The 16,922-nt window shown below is 45.4% G+C and overlaps 3 protein-coding genes across 3 annotated transcripts; all 3 read right to left on the bottom strand.

Annotated features, from left to right (window-relative positions):
• Positions 1–5,914: 5,914 nt before the first annotated feature.
• Positions 5,915–7,331, bottom strand: RhiXN_10724 (Lipase (class 3); the record flags this gene model as incomplete). The annotated part of the gene is made up of 10 exons (XM_043330540.1): positions 5,915–5,964; positions 6,021–6,140; positions 6,192–6,276; positions 6,329–6,456; positions 6,510–6,617; positions 6,681–6,772; positions 6,830–6,899; positions 6,959–7,027; positions 7,091–7,149; positions 7,204–7,331. 10 exons carry the CDS (start codon positions 7,329–7,331, stop codon positions 5,915–5,917), a joined length of 909 nt encoding a protein of 302 aa, XP_043185885.1.
• A 1,734-nt stretch (positions 7,332–9,065) lies between these two features.
• Positions 9,066–10,169, bottom strand: RhiXN_10725 (exocyst complex component Sec10; the record flags this gene model as incomplete). The annotated part of the gene is made up of 8 exons (XM_043330541.1): positions 9,066–9,290; positions 9,358–9,417; positions 9,465–9,527; positions 9,598–9,723; positions 9,774–9,793; positions 9,843–9,913; positions 9,966–10,003; positions 10,044–10,169. 8 exons carry the CDS (start codon positions 10,167–10,169, stop codon positions 9,066–9,068), a joined length of 729 nt encoding a protein of 242 aa, XP_043185886.1.
• A 22-nt stretch (positions 10,170–10,191) lies between these two features.
• Positions 10,192–12,278, bottom strand: RhiXN_10726 (exocyst complex component Sec10; the record flags this gene model as incomplete). The annotated part of the gene is made up of 6 exons (XM_043330542.1): positions 10,192–10,280; positions 10,334–10,751; positions 10,810–10,909; positions 10,971–11,294; positions 11,348–11,357; positions 11,417–12,278. 6 exons carry the CDS (start codon positions 12,276–12,278, stop codon positions 10,192–10,194), a joined length of 1,803 nt encoding a protein of 600 aa, XP_043185887.1.
• Positions 12,279–16,922: the final 4,644 nt, after the last annotated feature.

Below are 16,922 nucleotides of genomic sequence, written 5' to 3' on the forward strand. Positions count from 1 at the left end.
AACCCTCGCAAGTTGATCCTGAGAAAGATGGGGTACAACTCCTCGGGACGAAGGAGCCATTAGGCCAGGAGTATTAATAGTGACAGAACTGCCATCATCTCTGTGAAGAGTAAATGTTCCCGTGCGACTGTAGTATGTTGACAAAGATTTGCTATTGACCCTAAACGAAACCGTCGACAGAGACGAACGATTAGGTCGTGCCGCCATGGAAGTCGAGAGTTGCTGGGCTCAAAATGTTCACGTGACTCCAGCACTTGGCAGCGTGAGGGGGGCTTGGTCCTATGCCTCGAGATGAACGTACTCAAATTTAGGTATTGAAGCCAACCTAAACTGAGTGCATCGGGGTGAAAGGTAGTATTTTGGGGAGATAGTTCGCTGGTCGCACACATATAAATGCGCAGGAGAAGAATCAAGGAGTTCCAAAAGCTTGGGATGCTCGATCCGTGGGAGCTCTAGAGTTTTCCTGATGTACCCAATACTTTGGGCAAATAGAAGTCGTGGTTCCATCCTATATACGCAAGATCGAATGTCGGTGCTTATCTTATGTATCCTATGGGTTTAACTTCTGAGCATTGGGAAATAATAGAAGCTAGACTTGAGTGAATGAGACGCAGGTATAACATTCAAATTTATATTCCAGAGGCTAACCAGTGCGTGGTTTGGCTATTCTTCATGATCTATGTCCAAATAAAGCCAAATTCATGCTTTCTTTCCTTCAGTTATTCTATTGCTTCATGCACACAAAACGGTAAAGTCGGAATTCTTGTTTATGTTCCCTTCGAGAGTACAAGAGCATGACCTACCAGGTTCAATACATGTATCTTATCAGCCAGGATACTCAAAATTATTCTAAAATTTCCTTCTTCTGGAGGATCGGAATGAAAGTGGTATATCGCTGTCGGCTTTTTGGGCACACCACCTCAAGAGTGATCAAACCGCTGAGCAAGTAGGATCTGAACGCTAAGCAATTTATCAGCAGGCGGTTAGTACCGCTATCCTAGTAGGCCTACTTCAGCTTGGCACTCTCTTGTTTATTGTTATGTTGTTTTTTTTTGTTTTTTTTTGGTAGGAAAGCTCGAAGATTGAAATCAGCAAATTCGATTCAGAGGGCATCAAATTTCAAGAACTGAACAACTCTGTGGTGCTTCGCAATCTATTCGATAATATGTACAGGAGTACCAGAAAGATGGCCGACATCGTGTTGAGTAATTCCTCTATCAAGAACAATGCCTGCTTTTCTATTTCGGTGGCGCCCATGGTCTGAATATAGACCCCACAACCGGCAACGAATGGCGTAGCTGTAACCTCTATGATAACCCAGGTTCGGCACTCTCTGAGCTTGTCCGGTTGCCTATTTTTTTATCTTTCTCTTGGCCCATACATACATTCAGAAATGCTCCGGTCAATCAGGACACACCCTTCGGCCGTGCTTGAAAGGCCGCATATCTTATCCCCCCATTCACTGAGCTTCCATTCAACATCTTCGCCACGGAGAAGCTTCAAGAGCTGATAGATACAAGTAAGCCTAGGTCCCTGCTCAAAGCTTACACAGTGGGAGTGATGTCAAGTATGGGTCGTTCATTGCAAGTTTGGTTATTTGGATCTTACACGGATAATTGATATATGATCCCTAAGGTGGTCCGTATACCATAAGTTATGGAACAATCAAAAATCTCGAAAGACAATCAGCCGATTGACGGCGTCATAACCTTTGCTGGCATGAAGCTTAGTGCTGGAACCGATACTCCCGAGGCCAAACTTGAACAAAACGTAGGTAATTGCGCTATTGAGATGATATGCTGCGAGAGCCCTCTGCTTAGTCTGAATACGTGTAGAAGGTGTATATTGAGATACGCGTCTGAAGGGCTCCACGTTTGGTTGATTGCTTGTACAATTAAGTTATGCTTCGCAGAAGGAAAGTCCTTGGGAGGGGTCAAGTGCACTAAACGATGTAAACTTACCAATGTTTTTTGGAAACAATATATATATATTACAAAAATCAATATCACACGATGGAACGATTACGCTCAGATATGCAAACGCTATATGGATGTATTGTAGTCGGGTTGAATCGATTGGGACGTGTGTACCCCGCCCGGATGTATGCAGATCGAGATAGAATTGGTAATTTAGGGCGCCGTCCCCGCGAATTTGAACTACGCCGAACCACAACTGTTATCCACGATCGGACACCCTTTTGACGCACCTTGGAAGTTCAGTGAAAATTTGCGACTTTTACTCCTTGTAGCCTTGCTCCAATTCCTGAGCATTCAGTGTGGCATTTTGAGTGGCATGTCAAAGACTGATAAAGACTGCGTATCATTAGCTTTTCTGCCTTCCGCTGATTATCGAGCACAGACGCCCTTGATAGACCGGTTAATGCAGTCCTTCGATCACCCGATATGTTAGGCATGTGTCATGATAGAACTATGAGGAGTGACTGATCCAATATAGTCGGGCTTCTCCCCGTGAGTCTAGGACGGCATCACTCGGCGCGTACCTGAGAACAACGTGTTCGGACTGACCTAAATGGCTCTGCCTCACATAAATAATGCATCTTGAAAACATTTCGCCATAAGCCCCTCTCTTTTAAGCAATGATACTATTATATTCCTTGCCAATCATCACCTCGGCCGGCATTGTTACCGCGAGGCTTCACGCAGAGGCTTGACTACCGATGGTGCAGACTTTGCGTCCAAGGTGTTGATTACGTGTGATAGGAGGGGGGACAGCTGGGTTGACAGTTGCTGGGAGGTAAGGCTGTAGTTACCGAGCCACCCCTCACGCGCTGATAGAACACAGACTCTCTGAAAACCCTAACACGACGGTCGGAGTTATTGAGACTGGCGAATACCTACCGATGACCCTCTGATCAATACACCATGTAAGGCTTTGTTACTTCTCCAGCTCTCCAACCGAGTTTTCACGTTTTTCTTGTTTGTTTATCACATAGCGTCAGCTTTTGCGATACCTGGGAATGCCAAATATGATTGGTTATTCAGGTCAGTTCCTCAGGCAAACTTGAATAACCGAGCCATCAAGCTACCGAGGTAATTTATTTATGTTTTCCGCTTTGAGAGGGTAGATTAATCGCTTATTTCCAGAGGTAAAATATTGGGCGGATCCAGCGCGGTAGGATATTGATCGTATCTCGATTTGATCCAACCAAAATGAAATCACGTTATCATATAGATTAATGTCATGACCTTCGACAGGGGTTCCAAAGTCGAATATGATGGTGAGCAAGGTCACTTTACTTTCAAACGAATGTTTATGCGCTCTTGATATAGCCTGGGCTGAGCTTGGAAACCCTGGGTGGGATTGGAATGGTCAGTCTTCCCTTGTGCAAAAGCTTTATCACAGGAATTATTCATCGGGGATGTACTAGGGATACTGCCGAAACATGAAAGCTGCCGAGCGATTCACAGGTGTTGACCCCTTTCGGATAAATTACACTAATGCAGACCCAGACGACGTTCCCATCTCAAGGCAAGAACGGGCTCGTGGCTGCTAGCTACAAACAGTAAGCAGACACACCCTCATTCTTATTCTTCTGATTTCTCCTATAGATTGGTACAGTGATATAGTCTTAAGCGATCACAGGTGTGACCCCTTTCGGATAAATTACACTAATGCAGACCCAGACGACGTCTTCCCATCTCAAGGCAGAACGGGCTCGTGGCTGCTAGCTACAACAGTAAGCAGACAACACCCTCATTCTTATTCTTCTGATTTTCCTATAGATTGGTACAGTGATATAGTCTTACCGTTTCTCAAAATCAATGGCCATCTAGGCATCCCAACTAACTTCGACCCTGTAAATGACACTCACACATACACATGGTTCCCAAATAAAGACTGACAGCCAACGACTATAGGACAGCGGTAAAGCATACGGTGTCTTCAACTCGGCCACATCCATTAATCGTACCACCGGACGGCGCTCTCATTCTGGAGTAACATATTATGCCTACAATGCGCACCGACCAACTTTGTTGTTTTGACCGGAGCACAAGCCACCAAGATCAACTTCGACACCAACAATAGCTCTAAATCAGGAATCTGGTGGCGACCGGGGTATCGTTTGTGCACAACTCACAGACATACACGGTCAAAGCAAAGAACGAAGTCATACTCTCGGCCGGTGAGTGGCACCCATCCATTAGAGGGGTACGCTATACGCGAGATCGATTTCAATAGGTACATTCCAATCCCCTCATCTGCTGGAGCTCAGTGGAATTGGCAACTCCACACTTCTAAAAAAAGCATGGGATTGAAGTGCTCATTGACCTTCCTACTGTTGGAGAAAACCATCAGGATCATACGCTTTTGACCTTCGGTCATCTCGTTCTTCAACTGAGTCCCATGGCTAGCTCGCAGAGATTGCGAATATGACAGCGCGGCTCGAAAAAGAAATCAAATCAGAGAAACTGACTCCACTGCAAAGGCATCATACAGATTCAGAAGAGGTGGCTGAAAGAGAAAGTAGGCTTAGTCGAAGTCATTGTATACCAGGTCAGTGCTCCAGTAGAATGACTACGAGCCTGCCGTAAACGTGTATAATCACAGGTTATGCCGGCGTCGGTGTGCCAAAGGCCAACACCTCCTATATGACCATTTTTACATCAGTTCAGCATCCATTCTCAAGGGGAAATGTGGTATGCGTATCGTCATTCTTCTTCACAGGTTACTCTAAACAAAAAGAAGCATCTTAACAGCTCAGACCCACTCGCCCCACCTCAAATTGACCCCAAGTTTTTCCAAGTCAATGGTGAGATTTTACTGATCTAGTGCTTTGGGAGCTACCTTGTTTATTCAACGGTGTCTTAAATTGGTAATGGTTAAAAGACCTAGAAACGATGGTTCATTTAGTCAAATTTAGTCAAAGGCTTGGGAAAACGGAGCCACTTGCATCGTGGTCGTAGCCCGCAGGATCCAGCACCCGAAGTTACTTCCGATTCAGATATCATTGAATATATCAAGGCTAATGTTGGAAGTATTCAACACCCGATGGTAGGTTTGGTTCTTGTTCTCATTCAGATAGCTGCATATATGCATATACTCTAGGTACAGTCGCATTGGCCCTAAAGAACTTGGCGGCGTGGTAGACTCTAAGCTGAAAGTCTATGGGACCGCCAACGTCCGAGTGGTAAGATGAACTTGAATCAGTTGGCCAAAAATCTCATTGGCGTTAATCATACTAGGCGGATGCTAGCGTTATGCCTCTTCACCTTGGCACGCATATTCAGAGGACAGTATACGGAATCGGGGAGAAACTTGCCAAGATAATCAAACAGACCACGATTAGCAGCGCTTCGTCCACTTTAGCACACCCCTCTCACACAATTAGTTCCTGTGATTAAAGCGGTTTGTAAAATCCGTCGAAAATTTTTAATTCTTGTTCTTCAATGTGTAGACTCGGCGTGTACCTTCCTAATGTATTGAACTTGTGCCACAAATAGAAGGGGTTAAAAATGCGGGATGGTTCTGGAGGATGATTGGATTACTTGTAGGCTCTGATCCTGATTGCGATAGAAAGTAGGCACGGCATCGCGTTGAGTTTGGCTGGGAGGCGTGGCATTCGGTAGAGGGCCCGGCACGGACAGGTCAGGAAATATGTATCTGGAAGATGTTTTACACCATTACGACTTGACTGATGAGTTCGGCCACAGAAACAATAAGCTAACTCAAAATAGACGAGCATACATACCCTATGAAAATATCTCAAATACACCTTGCTAGTCGAGTGGTTACCAGAAATTCCGTAATTCTCTATACTGCCAGCAGTCCCCTGTAGTAAGCCGGACGTGTAGGACACACGGTTCACAAGTTTAGTGCACTTCAAAGAATATATTCCACAATAACCCAATGTAAAAAAAAAAAGAACGAAGTCGTCCCCCAAAAGAGCCCCTGCTCAGTTATTGCAAGCATCGGAACCAATGGAGATACCCTCATAAGGTCCACCTATCCCAAAAGTCAGACATTTCAGAGCCAGGTATTGGATTCAGCAAGAAACTTACCGTGGTCATTGAGATCTCCCACAAGGATGTTGGAAACGGTTCCAATGGTGCATTGCGCGTCGGTGTTGTCCCTTCCAGAACAAGCAACCCAGTTTCCGGGAGATACGATATGTCTTTCACCTGGACTCTGGGCATAAGCATACGTCGGCATGAACTTTTAAGAGTTATTACCTGATACGTGCTGGAAACCTAGTCCCCTTCCTGGGATAATTGGAACAATATCCTTTTCGTTGACGATACGAGAAATGTCGGTGATCTATAATCATCTTCAATTTTACTGCTCCAGAATTCGTTGAGAGCACACACACCTTGGAGTCGACGAGAGTCGCAAATTCGGTATTTCCAACCCTCGGCATTCCATGAGTGACTACTTTGAGTTTGGCCGACGGGAGGTGGAGCGACAGATACAGCGCATCAAGGAGAGAAATGGCACCACCTATTCGCCTGGTTTAGCGTACAATAACACGGTATGAACATAGACTAACGTACCGAGACTGTGTCCCGTAAGAGTAACCGAGGAAGTGCCACGCTCAGCAATGGCCTTCTTGACGGCTGCAAGTTTGGCCTCGGCGCCTCGCTTCTGGGCCTCTTGGAAACCTGTAAAAGTAACGTAACATCCATAAGTACGTGTACCGGACACAAGAGTTATTTAACTGGTACCATTGTGTGTCTTGACTGAAGAAGAAACGCCGGGGAAAAACTTGGTATCAAGTGAGTCGAGCCTAAAGTCGGCATCGATCAAGAGTGGTACACTAATCAAACTGGGGTGAGCCAATGTTGGAGTCTCCGTAGTTACGATGGCTACTTACAATTTGGATGGATCGGTTCCTTGGTTGCTGATCACCACCGAGTTCAGTCCAGGATAGTAACCGACGAACCCTAGTACAAATGAGACCAATTAATTTAGGCTAATCATATAGGAGAAAGAAAGCACGCACAATAAGGAGTGACGACACCGTCCCCACCAGACGCATACACGACCATGCCTGGAAGCTCGTTACACGAAGCTGCAATTGTGATAGCGTATTAGTATCTTGGAGGAAACACTGAATGGACCTCTGGCAACGTACTTCCACATGACCACGTCGCAGTTTTGCTTGCGGGACAATACCCTGCTCGCGAGAGTAGACTACGTGGGCAGCATAAGTTAAAGCAGACATCAATCCGAGGGAGAGACACTCACGCATAGGGCCTGAATGCTGTGATCTGAGCGGTGGTCAACGTAGTCACACCTGCGCGAGGGATGGGAGCCGGCAGGGCCAGAGTAGAGGCAACGCCAAGAAGGAATGCGGCAGCAAAGCTTGCGAGCATCTTGGTAGATTATGTGGAAAGGAGAGAGAAAGAGTGTGGAAAGGTGCGGGGCCGACTCTTGGACTTGGTTGCTCTGTAGATCAGCGTTAACGCTACGACCCCTTTATACGCTCGTCGCACCATATTCCAAAGGGGCAAAAGGGGCAAAAAGGAGTCTTATTTTCCTATTCGGATTTCGGACAATACGAAACTGATAGTTACTCCGCCGGCCAAGCATTCAGCGTATCGTTCGATCCTTAGAAATGTTGCGCCCATGAGATAGCTTCCACCAGGATGCCTGGAATATGTGCGTCAGCGAGGACGAAAACGTTACAGAAAATGGAAACGAAAGCCAACTCGTGACCCCCATTAGGCCGAATAAACTCGACTCGAAGACTCGGCAAGCGCATTTTCCTGAATCGGCGTGCGCACGGCGGGAGTTTGCCATGTGGAGAACTGACCAGCTGATGGATCTTGCCCATTTTAGACACGACACGTGAGAAGACAACAAGCGCTCGATGAAAGGCGTCAGGAGATCCAAACGGTCTTCCATAGAATAAAGCTACTTCGCTCTCGAACTTGACATCCGTCAAAAAATCCACATGGTCAACAAATCGGTCGTTCACAGGAACAGGGGGCTTACGGCTACGTACCTGAGGGAATGGACTGACCACTGGCGGTAGTTTATCTTGGCCTAGTCGACGGGGGGTCAGAACATACGAGGATTTCCCCGAGGATAAGAAATTGAAATATTGGATAAACTATGGCAGAATTCGCGTTTCGGTCGAAATTCAAACTGCAGAACCATATATTCAGCTAAATCGGGAATATATTGAGGTTTCAGGATTTGAAATACAATTATCTTATGCTTAGTATGCTCGGAATGAGTGGCACATTGGTTCGTGGAACAGACCTTCGTGAACAATTATTGCCAACAACTGAACGAACGTGTTCATCGCACGTGCTTACACGAGCCCAACGGGTGTTGCGCCTTTAGTCAGGTGAATCAGACTCTATTACGCATTCTCGACGGGTCTCATAACCCATGATGGGGAAAGATCTAAAACGGCGAAGAGTGATCGAACGGGCGGGATTCAGTTTGATGAAGGAGGAATTATCGATGGTCGATGACTGATGGCTAAGAAGCCGGATGGTACCCGGGATCTGACTAAGAGGCGTGGGCGAAAGAACGATATATACTTGCTCGTGATCAAGATTCGTGAAGGTGGAATGCAGCATGTGTGGGTTACTAGGATTTCCAGGGATACAGACGACCGAGAGTACTTGCATTGTGGTTCTAATTAATTACGTTAATTAATATTTTCATTAGGCCGATAGGCTTTGAACCTAATCAAAGTGGTCTAAATAAAAATTTGGGTTTGGTGACTTATCCATTTTTGCATAGACTGGCGTTTTCGCCAGATAAGGGCCGTTTTGCTTGCTGGTCAGTCGTCAGTGGTACTAGCCAGTCTGAGACAAGGGTGTTTTGAATATACCAGGTGAAAATAACGAAGGCAGATCATTACTTGGTTTATCGAGGCAAATATGCGCGAAACACTGTATCTCATCAGCAGATAACACAATCCTCTTTGAAGCTAAGGTTATACATCGTCTTGTCAACGGTTTTTTCAATCTTCTTCCAATCACTGCGCCTCTGAATAAATTCATAAACATCCTGGACACATGGTTGAGTTAGTAATAGTTCTAGAATTTCGGGCCACAAAGCCGCAGTACTGCTGCGGAACATCAAACTCCTCACCTCTGGGCGAAAACTGCCGCCATAACGCGTAACATCCCGAACGATCTGCGCGAGATCACTGCATCTTCCACTACATAAACATGTCCCAACATTTTGAGGTTGGCAAAGTCTTGCTGTATCGAGGGGACTTTCAGAGAACTAATAAATGCATGATAAGCATTTAGGTCAGCAATGACCTGGAATCCTCCTTCAAGGGAAATAATCTGCCGTTTTAGATGTTTCTGGAGGATACTATGGGGGTTTCAGCTACGATCACAAACACAAATACTGCCAAGTGAAGAAACTTACGCATTCAGCCGAATCCCAATTTCTTGATGGAACACTTCCAACCTCCTTGCTCGTACTTCCCTTCAACAGTTTACAGTGCATCTCGAGGCATGCAATGGCATCTCGACAGCCCTTGGTAGGCCCCAGTCAAGAGGGACGCCAGGATCAGGATAATAAACTCTCGGGCCCGTCTGGGTTATAATTATGTGTCCACCTGGTAGACATTAGGAAATCACGCACAACGAGTAGTGAGTCTCTTACTTGGTTCATCAATACTTCGGTTCCCGCATTCAGCCCCCCAGCCACTGCATCATCCAACGCATTTTCGAACCGCTTCTTCTCCCGCACTACAGCGTTTAGAAAGTCGGTTTTATCAATGAAAGGAGCCTGCACGTCATTTCAGTCAAGCGATTGTGAAGACAGGTAAACAATCCTACCAATTCCTTATCAAAGTAACCTGTATAATAGACTGGATAGTGTCACCGATATGCGCCAATTCAAAGAACTGGAGTAAAGGGCAACACTAGTCGTTTCGGCATGCTCAGCGGGTTGATACATTCTCATTTGCTCTTCGGCTCTTACAGAAAATTAGCATGGATCCAAATGCCAATGAGCTAAGCATTACTTACCTGGCAAACCCAGGAGCGATATGTCGTTCACCCATTGCCTGTAGCATCAAAAAACAGCTCTTCGATTGTTTCGCGCACTCGATGCCCAATCGGAGCTGGATAGTCCTTGAATGTTTCACAACGCTTCAGAGCTTCACGATCCGCATGGACAAGTTCCAACGCAGTGTCAAGGGAAAGAAGGAGGTCGAGATCGTCAAATGACATGGCAGGCCACTAGAGCTGCTCATTATCGAAGATCGATTGTCGTCGTAGAGGTGACCGTTGATCTTCGGGATTGTGACTGGGGTTGTGACCGAGTTGTTGCAACCGATGCAACTATGGGTAGAAAGGATAAGCCAGATGTTTCAAAAGATTAATAGAATTCATACTGGAGGCTGCCTCGGATTTTCGTTTGTTTTCTCCCGCCCAAGGATCTTGCTCCTTAGAAGACTGCAACTCTCCGAGCCCATCGTCTTTTTCACCTTTCTCATCTTCTTCCTCGATCTCGAATAGCATGCCTCCATCCCCATCACGCTCTCCGACTGGTGTACGATATGCTCCACTCGGATCAACACGTGAATTCCCGGACCATCGTTGGGGATTAAGCATCCCAAGCCCGGTGACAGCTGCACTCCCTATTTGTTCTCCGACCCGAGGGACGATGGTTACAGGAAGCAAAAGTACATTAGTGAAGCTCGTGAGCACCGTTCTTTTAACTTGAGCCGGGTTTTGAGATCCAAGAAAACGTGCTTGAGTACTAGGTGTCGCAATGGCCGCGGATGATATACTTCGAGTTTGTACATCCAGCTAACCGTGGAAGGGACAAAGTGAGCCACATACAAACTTCCGGGTTGCACTTACATACCTTGCGTTCCCATGCTTTGCAAATTTGATCAAAGGTAGCTTTAGCAATTTCTGTCTCTTCATCAAGGTATTCGTCCATGTGCTGCTCGAACATTCGGAAGCTAAATTGCCCCTTGGGGAAATGGGCATCAACGGAGATAGTGTAAGAAAAAGCGAACATACATAATGTCCTCTGCTTGTGTTTGGGTGATCACCTTGTCATTCTCTCCTGTCGCCGCCCTCGTGGCACCGACCAGCCTCCATGCTTGGACAAAACTCGCAGCGGCGGCCTGTAGGTATAAGGTCGTGCTGGCTTCGCGGGCCTTGTTGAGAAGTTGAGTGATGTATTCCTGGATGACTTCATTGGCAATTCTGTCCGCAAAAGAGGGCAAGACTCGGGAGGCAGCAGGAAAGACCCGAGTCGCCAATGTCCCGTGTTTGTCTATCGCTTCAAGAACATGTGACATAAATTTATCCATGGGCGAAAAGTCGAGTTGACCAGTCAAGCTAAATCCGAATCATTTGAGGACCCAGCGGTTTGAAGCCAACAAAGCACGTACGTGATATTAGCTGTGGGATCCCATTTCCCGTGTCGTAGAAAATTCCACGTTTCTCCGCCCAGGTCCTACCCATCTCCCATTCATCCCCAATCCGTTCGTCATCCAGTGCGATCCATGCCTCCCAACTGGCCATCGCACAGTCTTTCATTCCTTCTTCGTCCGCTTGGCCATCAGCAACGTCAAACGCGCCCAACAAGGCACCATCAAACCGATCCAAGGTTGCCATCAGTGCTCGCCGTGCATTAGGCCAATTGAGCGTCGGCTGTACAAGAGGTCCCAGAAACCGGGAGAGTAAATGAAGTACTTTGGCCTGGAGAGATCGGGGCATTGGTCCTACTCCTTCGGGAAATAAGGTTGGTAGAACTAGATGGGGCGAGGCCAGCAGAGCGGGTAGCAGCGGAATCAAGAGGCGATGTACCCTCAGGTATTGTGCGTACAAACTGGTAACTGGAGCTACTGGAAATGCGGAAGCAGGTTGGGCTTCTCCAGCAACAACAAAATCGCCATATTCCGACACCATCAGTCTCGGTTCCTGCGTGCCTGGCATTGGTGGACTAAGCGGCGCGCTTGCAAAATCTCCAAAATCATCTTCCTCGGCGGGAATAGGGAGGGTAGATACAGCAGGTTTCTGTACGCTTTGATTTGCTGAGACGGTTTCCAATGCGTCGATGGCAGGATCAAGTTCAAAATGTTTAATTCCAAGTGCATCGTACTTTTGTTTCCATACTCGGTCATCACGGACCAGGCGAGAGAATGCTCGAGAGACGCGTGCGCAGGTAGGTAAAGAGGGAATAGGAAGATATGCTATGATCCGCACATGCACTTCCGGCGGAAATACGCCTATAAATGTGTGGCGATTGAAGGCAGGTAGTCGAGATTGGCGATTAGGACCATGGAGTTTGACAGGCTCCAAAGTCGTCCATTTGTCCATTTACGAGATGGCCTGATTCCGTCAGGTACAATTTTATTCACTATGTTAATAATGGGGTTCCGGAAAACTGGCCAGTCTCAATCTCCAAGGTGCTAAACAGTGGGGCAGACGACTGACTGAGAAACCGTGCGAAATCCCACGTAGTTGAACAAGAGCCAACCGGCGCTAATGAGTATATCTTACCTTCAATCCTAGGCCCGATGAGTTGAGTTTTATGTAAATTTGAATGCTGTGTGATTCAGGTCGAATGATGGTGGGTAGCTGTTAGTGTAGATGATCGTAGTGCCACAAGGGGCGCGGTCACGTGAAACCGGAGGAGACACAATGGCATAACAACCAATCAGGGCCCGAAACGGACGTTTTTCCGTCTCAGAGTACATTCATATTGCATATTCGGGAATCCTAAACCACTTTTACTGGTATTCATTTGCACCGTTTTAACATAATAGTCAATTCACCAACAAATCAGTTGCATACGCATGTAGATGCGCACGCTTTGTTACTCAGCAAAAACTGTTTTTTGTTGTAACACCAGGGGTTTGGTAATGGTGCATTAACACACCAATAACATGTCATTACACAAGTACACATGATAACGCTGATATGATATACAGTTATAACATCATGTAACACCAATTACACCATTACCAAACCCTGATGTTACAACACCCCAATTACGTGTAATCACATGTTATTCCACCCCACATATTTTGCTGAGTAGTATACTATGCATAGGTATGCGCCTCACTCCCCTACAAGTGGTTTCCAAGAGTGCATTAAGCATTGTTTCTTTTTATGCATGCAATGCAACTCACTAACCGTCTGCCTAATTAAGTCATTCAATATGCGTAACACTGTAACTCTCCTCCCCCCAAAGTTCCACCTGAAAAGAGTCAAAATCTCATTTTTACTCGTCTCTGGCTCCATCGTTGACTCGTTTTTTTATTATCCTCATTCTCGGATCCCAACCAAAGCATTCCATATCCCATCAAGCCTCCTGACGGTTTCCAAATCAATTCTAGAGCCACAGGCACCTCGTTGTTCACAGATTGGGTAATGTACATTATATCGCGTCCATGAAGTTTACATAGCATTGTAATTCGCACCGAGGTTTGAAAGGCATACTGAGCGATGAAGAAACAGATAGAGACAGATAATCGTTTCTGTATAGCAAGGATGTTGAATATTCTGGCGGAACCGCACTGTATACCCCAAAGGTACGGTCAATCCGACCTCAGCGATCCGACCCCCGGGGTGCGAACTCCCTATAAGTAAATCCGACACCCGGTCTGGATTACTGGCAAATGCGACCCCCGTACTAATCCGGACCCCCTCTCGATGCTGGCTGTTTGGCTCGAGAGCGCGGAGGCAGAGAAAAAAAAAGCCTTTGCGCCTGAACAAACGTGATCCAGCAGCCAATCATAGGTTAGCAATAATGTTGGTGCCGCGTAGTCCTGTCACTTACCTTAGTCCTTGCCTTGGTATTCATTTGCCAGCCGGATAGTTTGAGCCATCCACTCAGAGTGTATCAGAACAGATAACAGAAATAACTACATAATACCTTTGGGGAATTATTTGTTGAAGCTGAGTACTCATTTGAGGCTAGAGCTGATGTGTCAATAATTTTGTGATCCCAGGCAGGTGCAGGGCTTGGAAGTATTTGGTCCCATGTATCGGAACTGCTAGTGTTTGTGTACTTGACTGGGTAGTGGAAAGCTTGAGTTAATTAACTACTTACCATAGTAATGCAAATGTATGGTCTTTGGGAGATCAGATGCATGCAACACAGGTCAAAAAAATGTGCCACAAAACCATTGAAACATTTGTGTACACAGGCTATTAGCTCAATAATAAGTATTATAGCATTAGAATTACTTACATGCTTTAACTAATTTATTAGGTGGTGTGGAGTAGTTGAGCAGGGATAGTTGTGGAGGAGGGGAGACAAATGGGAAGGAACTCAATCATATCTGAGGACAGGGGCTTATATACCTTGGCAGGGCAGGAGCAGGAGCAGGGCAGTTGTGTGAATGTGCAGATGGATCACACAAATATGCATCAGATGCAAAAAAGTGCAACCAGAGCAACCAAGTTGATGGCTATCATAGAACATTGAGACAAGTGATGTATGCAGACTGAGTGCTCCCTTATATAGGAATTGATATAGAAATGGTTCTCAGTCTCATGACTTGTTCATCTAACTAATGTGTAACATTCATCAAGGAGTTTATTAGGAATCTAACCCCTAGCAAGAGTCCAACCCCAGGAGACAATGAGGATCAGGACCCCACCAGGGGTACACCAACTGTAAGGTTGGGCACATGCTAGTGGTGGGTGCTTAAGGCCATACTACTACTGCAAGCATACTAGTGTTGTACGCAACTGTAAGGTTGGGTACACACTAGTGGCAGGTGCTTAAGGCCATACTACTACAGTAACAATAAACTAAGTAAGGCTATACTATAGGTAACTGCTTAAGCAGAGTCTAAGGGGCTTCTGATGACAATGGGGGCCTTAGGCCTGGAGTGTGGTGCTAGTGAGACTACTGGTGAGCAATGACTACTACTTAACTGGACTACTGGAACCTGTCTAAGATGAAAGACAAGGTAAAATCAACTTGGGGCTCCAAGCAATTTTCCTGTTGTATATATAGAAAGAAAAAATACATGTGGCCTGTGCATGTGTGAAAAGACTACATGTGAAAAGGAAGTGTGCTGTGGGCTGTGCAAGTGTGGATTTCTCCTAAGTGCCCTTGGCACAGCATCTTGGCACAGCATCTTGGCATAATAAGCACTGAGATCACATGATTGAAGAACTAAAGATATTAAGTCCGTAAAAATACTAAAAATATTAGAAAATGTTACACCCTTACATTTATACCATCAGAACCACCTCTTTTTTCTAGTATTTTTAGTATTTTTTATGGACTCTTTATCTTTAGTTTTTCAATCATGTGATCTTGGCGCTTATTATGCCAAGATGCCGCATTGAGATGCCATGCCAAGGGCATCTAGGATAAATCCACGCTTCTGCGCAGCCTGCAGCACTCTTCTTATTTCACATGTAGTCTTCCATTCACACACGCACAGACCACATGTAGATAGTTCCCTTTGACTTATAAACAGCAGGAAAATTGCTTGGAGACCCCAAGTCAATTTTACCTTGTCTCTCATACAAGACAGGTTTCAGAGCCTAGCTAAGTAGCTAGGTCCTCAGTAGTACATGCTTATCCCCACTCAGTAGACTCACCACACCTCCCAGGCCTCAGGCCCTTTGCCATTAATATTACCAGTAGGACACTGTAAGCATCACAGTTAGTAGTAGTATAGCCTTAGTCACTAGCTTAGTCAGCTTTACCTTGTATTAGATACAGCCCTAAGCACCCATCTCTAGCATGTACCCACCTTACAGTGGTGTACAACAAAAATAGTGTGAGTCCAGTGGTAAATTCCAAGAGGGTGTAACAACTAGGCTATCTACTGTATCTAGACTACTTAAGGCAGTGTGGAGGTGTATCTACAGCATGGAGGGGGCCTTAGGCCTGGAGGTGAAGTGCTACTGACAACTACTGGTGAGTGAAGGACCTTAGGTGTTACAGAGTAGGGTTTTAGGGACTATGTAATTAAGTACAGAAGATAATAAAGTGATTAATATATTAACTATCTGTGGATATAAAAGGCAATGAACTAGCATATAAAGGTAAATTGGGTTAGTAATCAGGGTGATCCCTACACTTAACAAGTAATCAAGTGATTAATGCAGTTGCAGGTGGTGGTTGTGCTTATACCTATGTATAAAAGTTAGTACAGAGCCTTAGTAACTTACTGTAATTTATCTGGATTAATATCAATTTATTTGACTGAGATTGCACTCAGTTAAGGTGTATATGCTGCTTTCAAGGCCTTAAACTCTCCCTACTGACTTACTCAAGAGGTTCAGGGTTGCCCTAGAGACTTTCCTAGCTACCCAGTATCTGTTGGGACCTTGCTAGAGGCTATATGCACCAAGATGCCTTACAGGTTAAGTTCAGTGAGCTTAAGAGGCTAAGAAAGCAAAGACACTCCAACCAAGTAAGAAGATCTAATAGATCTTTGAGTTCACACAAGAGGTAAGAATGGGATGAAAAGAAGGATGTATTCAAAGGGTCTCCTCAGGGGCTTTATATACCCCAGAGGGAGAACAAATAACTATATACATGATGTACAAAAGGGGAAGTTATGTGAGAGGTACAGTCTGAGCTATTTGATACATAAAGACCAATTAGTCCTAATAAGTCTAGTGGGAGAGACCCAGAGCTATTTATAGAATGTTTTAGAGTGTACATGACTAAATTGCATTAGCGTGAATGCTAAAAATAACCTTGAGGCAAGGTAGGATCTCATAGAAAAAGCTAGAAACTTAAATGGTTAGTTTCTCCATCAATATGGCTCAGAATCAGACAATTCCTTTTTGAGAAGTGAGATGCCAGAGCCTCCAACCTATTGGTATTTGTCTGCATAGTAATATGCCTATTTCCTGCCAATATTGGCGTTGGTGTGCCCCACTGACCTTTGGCGCTTCCATGCTGACTTGCACTTGTTCTATGGTCTGTAAGTACTGTTCCTACATATAATGTATAATACAAAAAATTCTATAAATCATAGA

This window comes from Rhizoctonia solani, chromosome 14 (genome assembly GCF_016906535.1).
Source record: "Rhizoctonia solani chromosome 14, complete sequence".
Classification (NCBI taxonomy): Eukaryota; Fungi; Basidiomycota; class Agaricomycetes; order Cantharellales; family Ceratobasidiaceae; genus Rhizoctonia; species Rhizoctonia solani.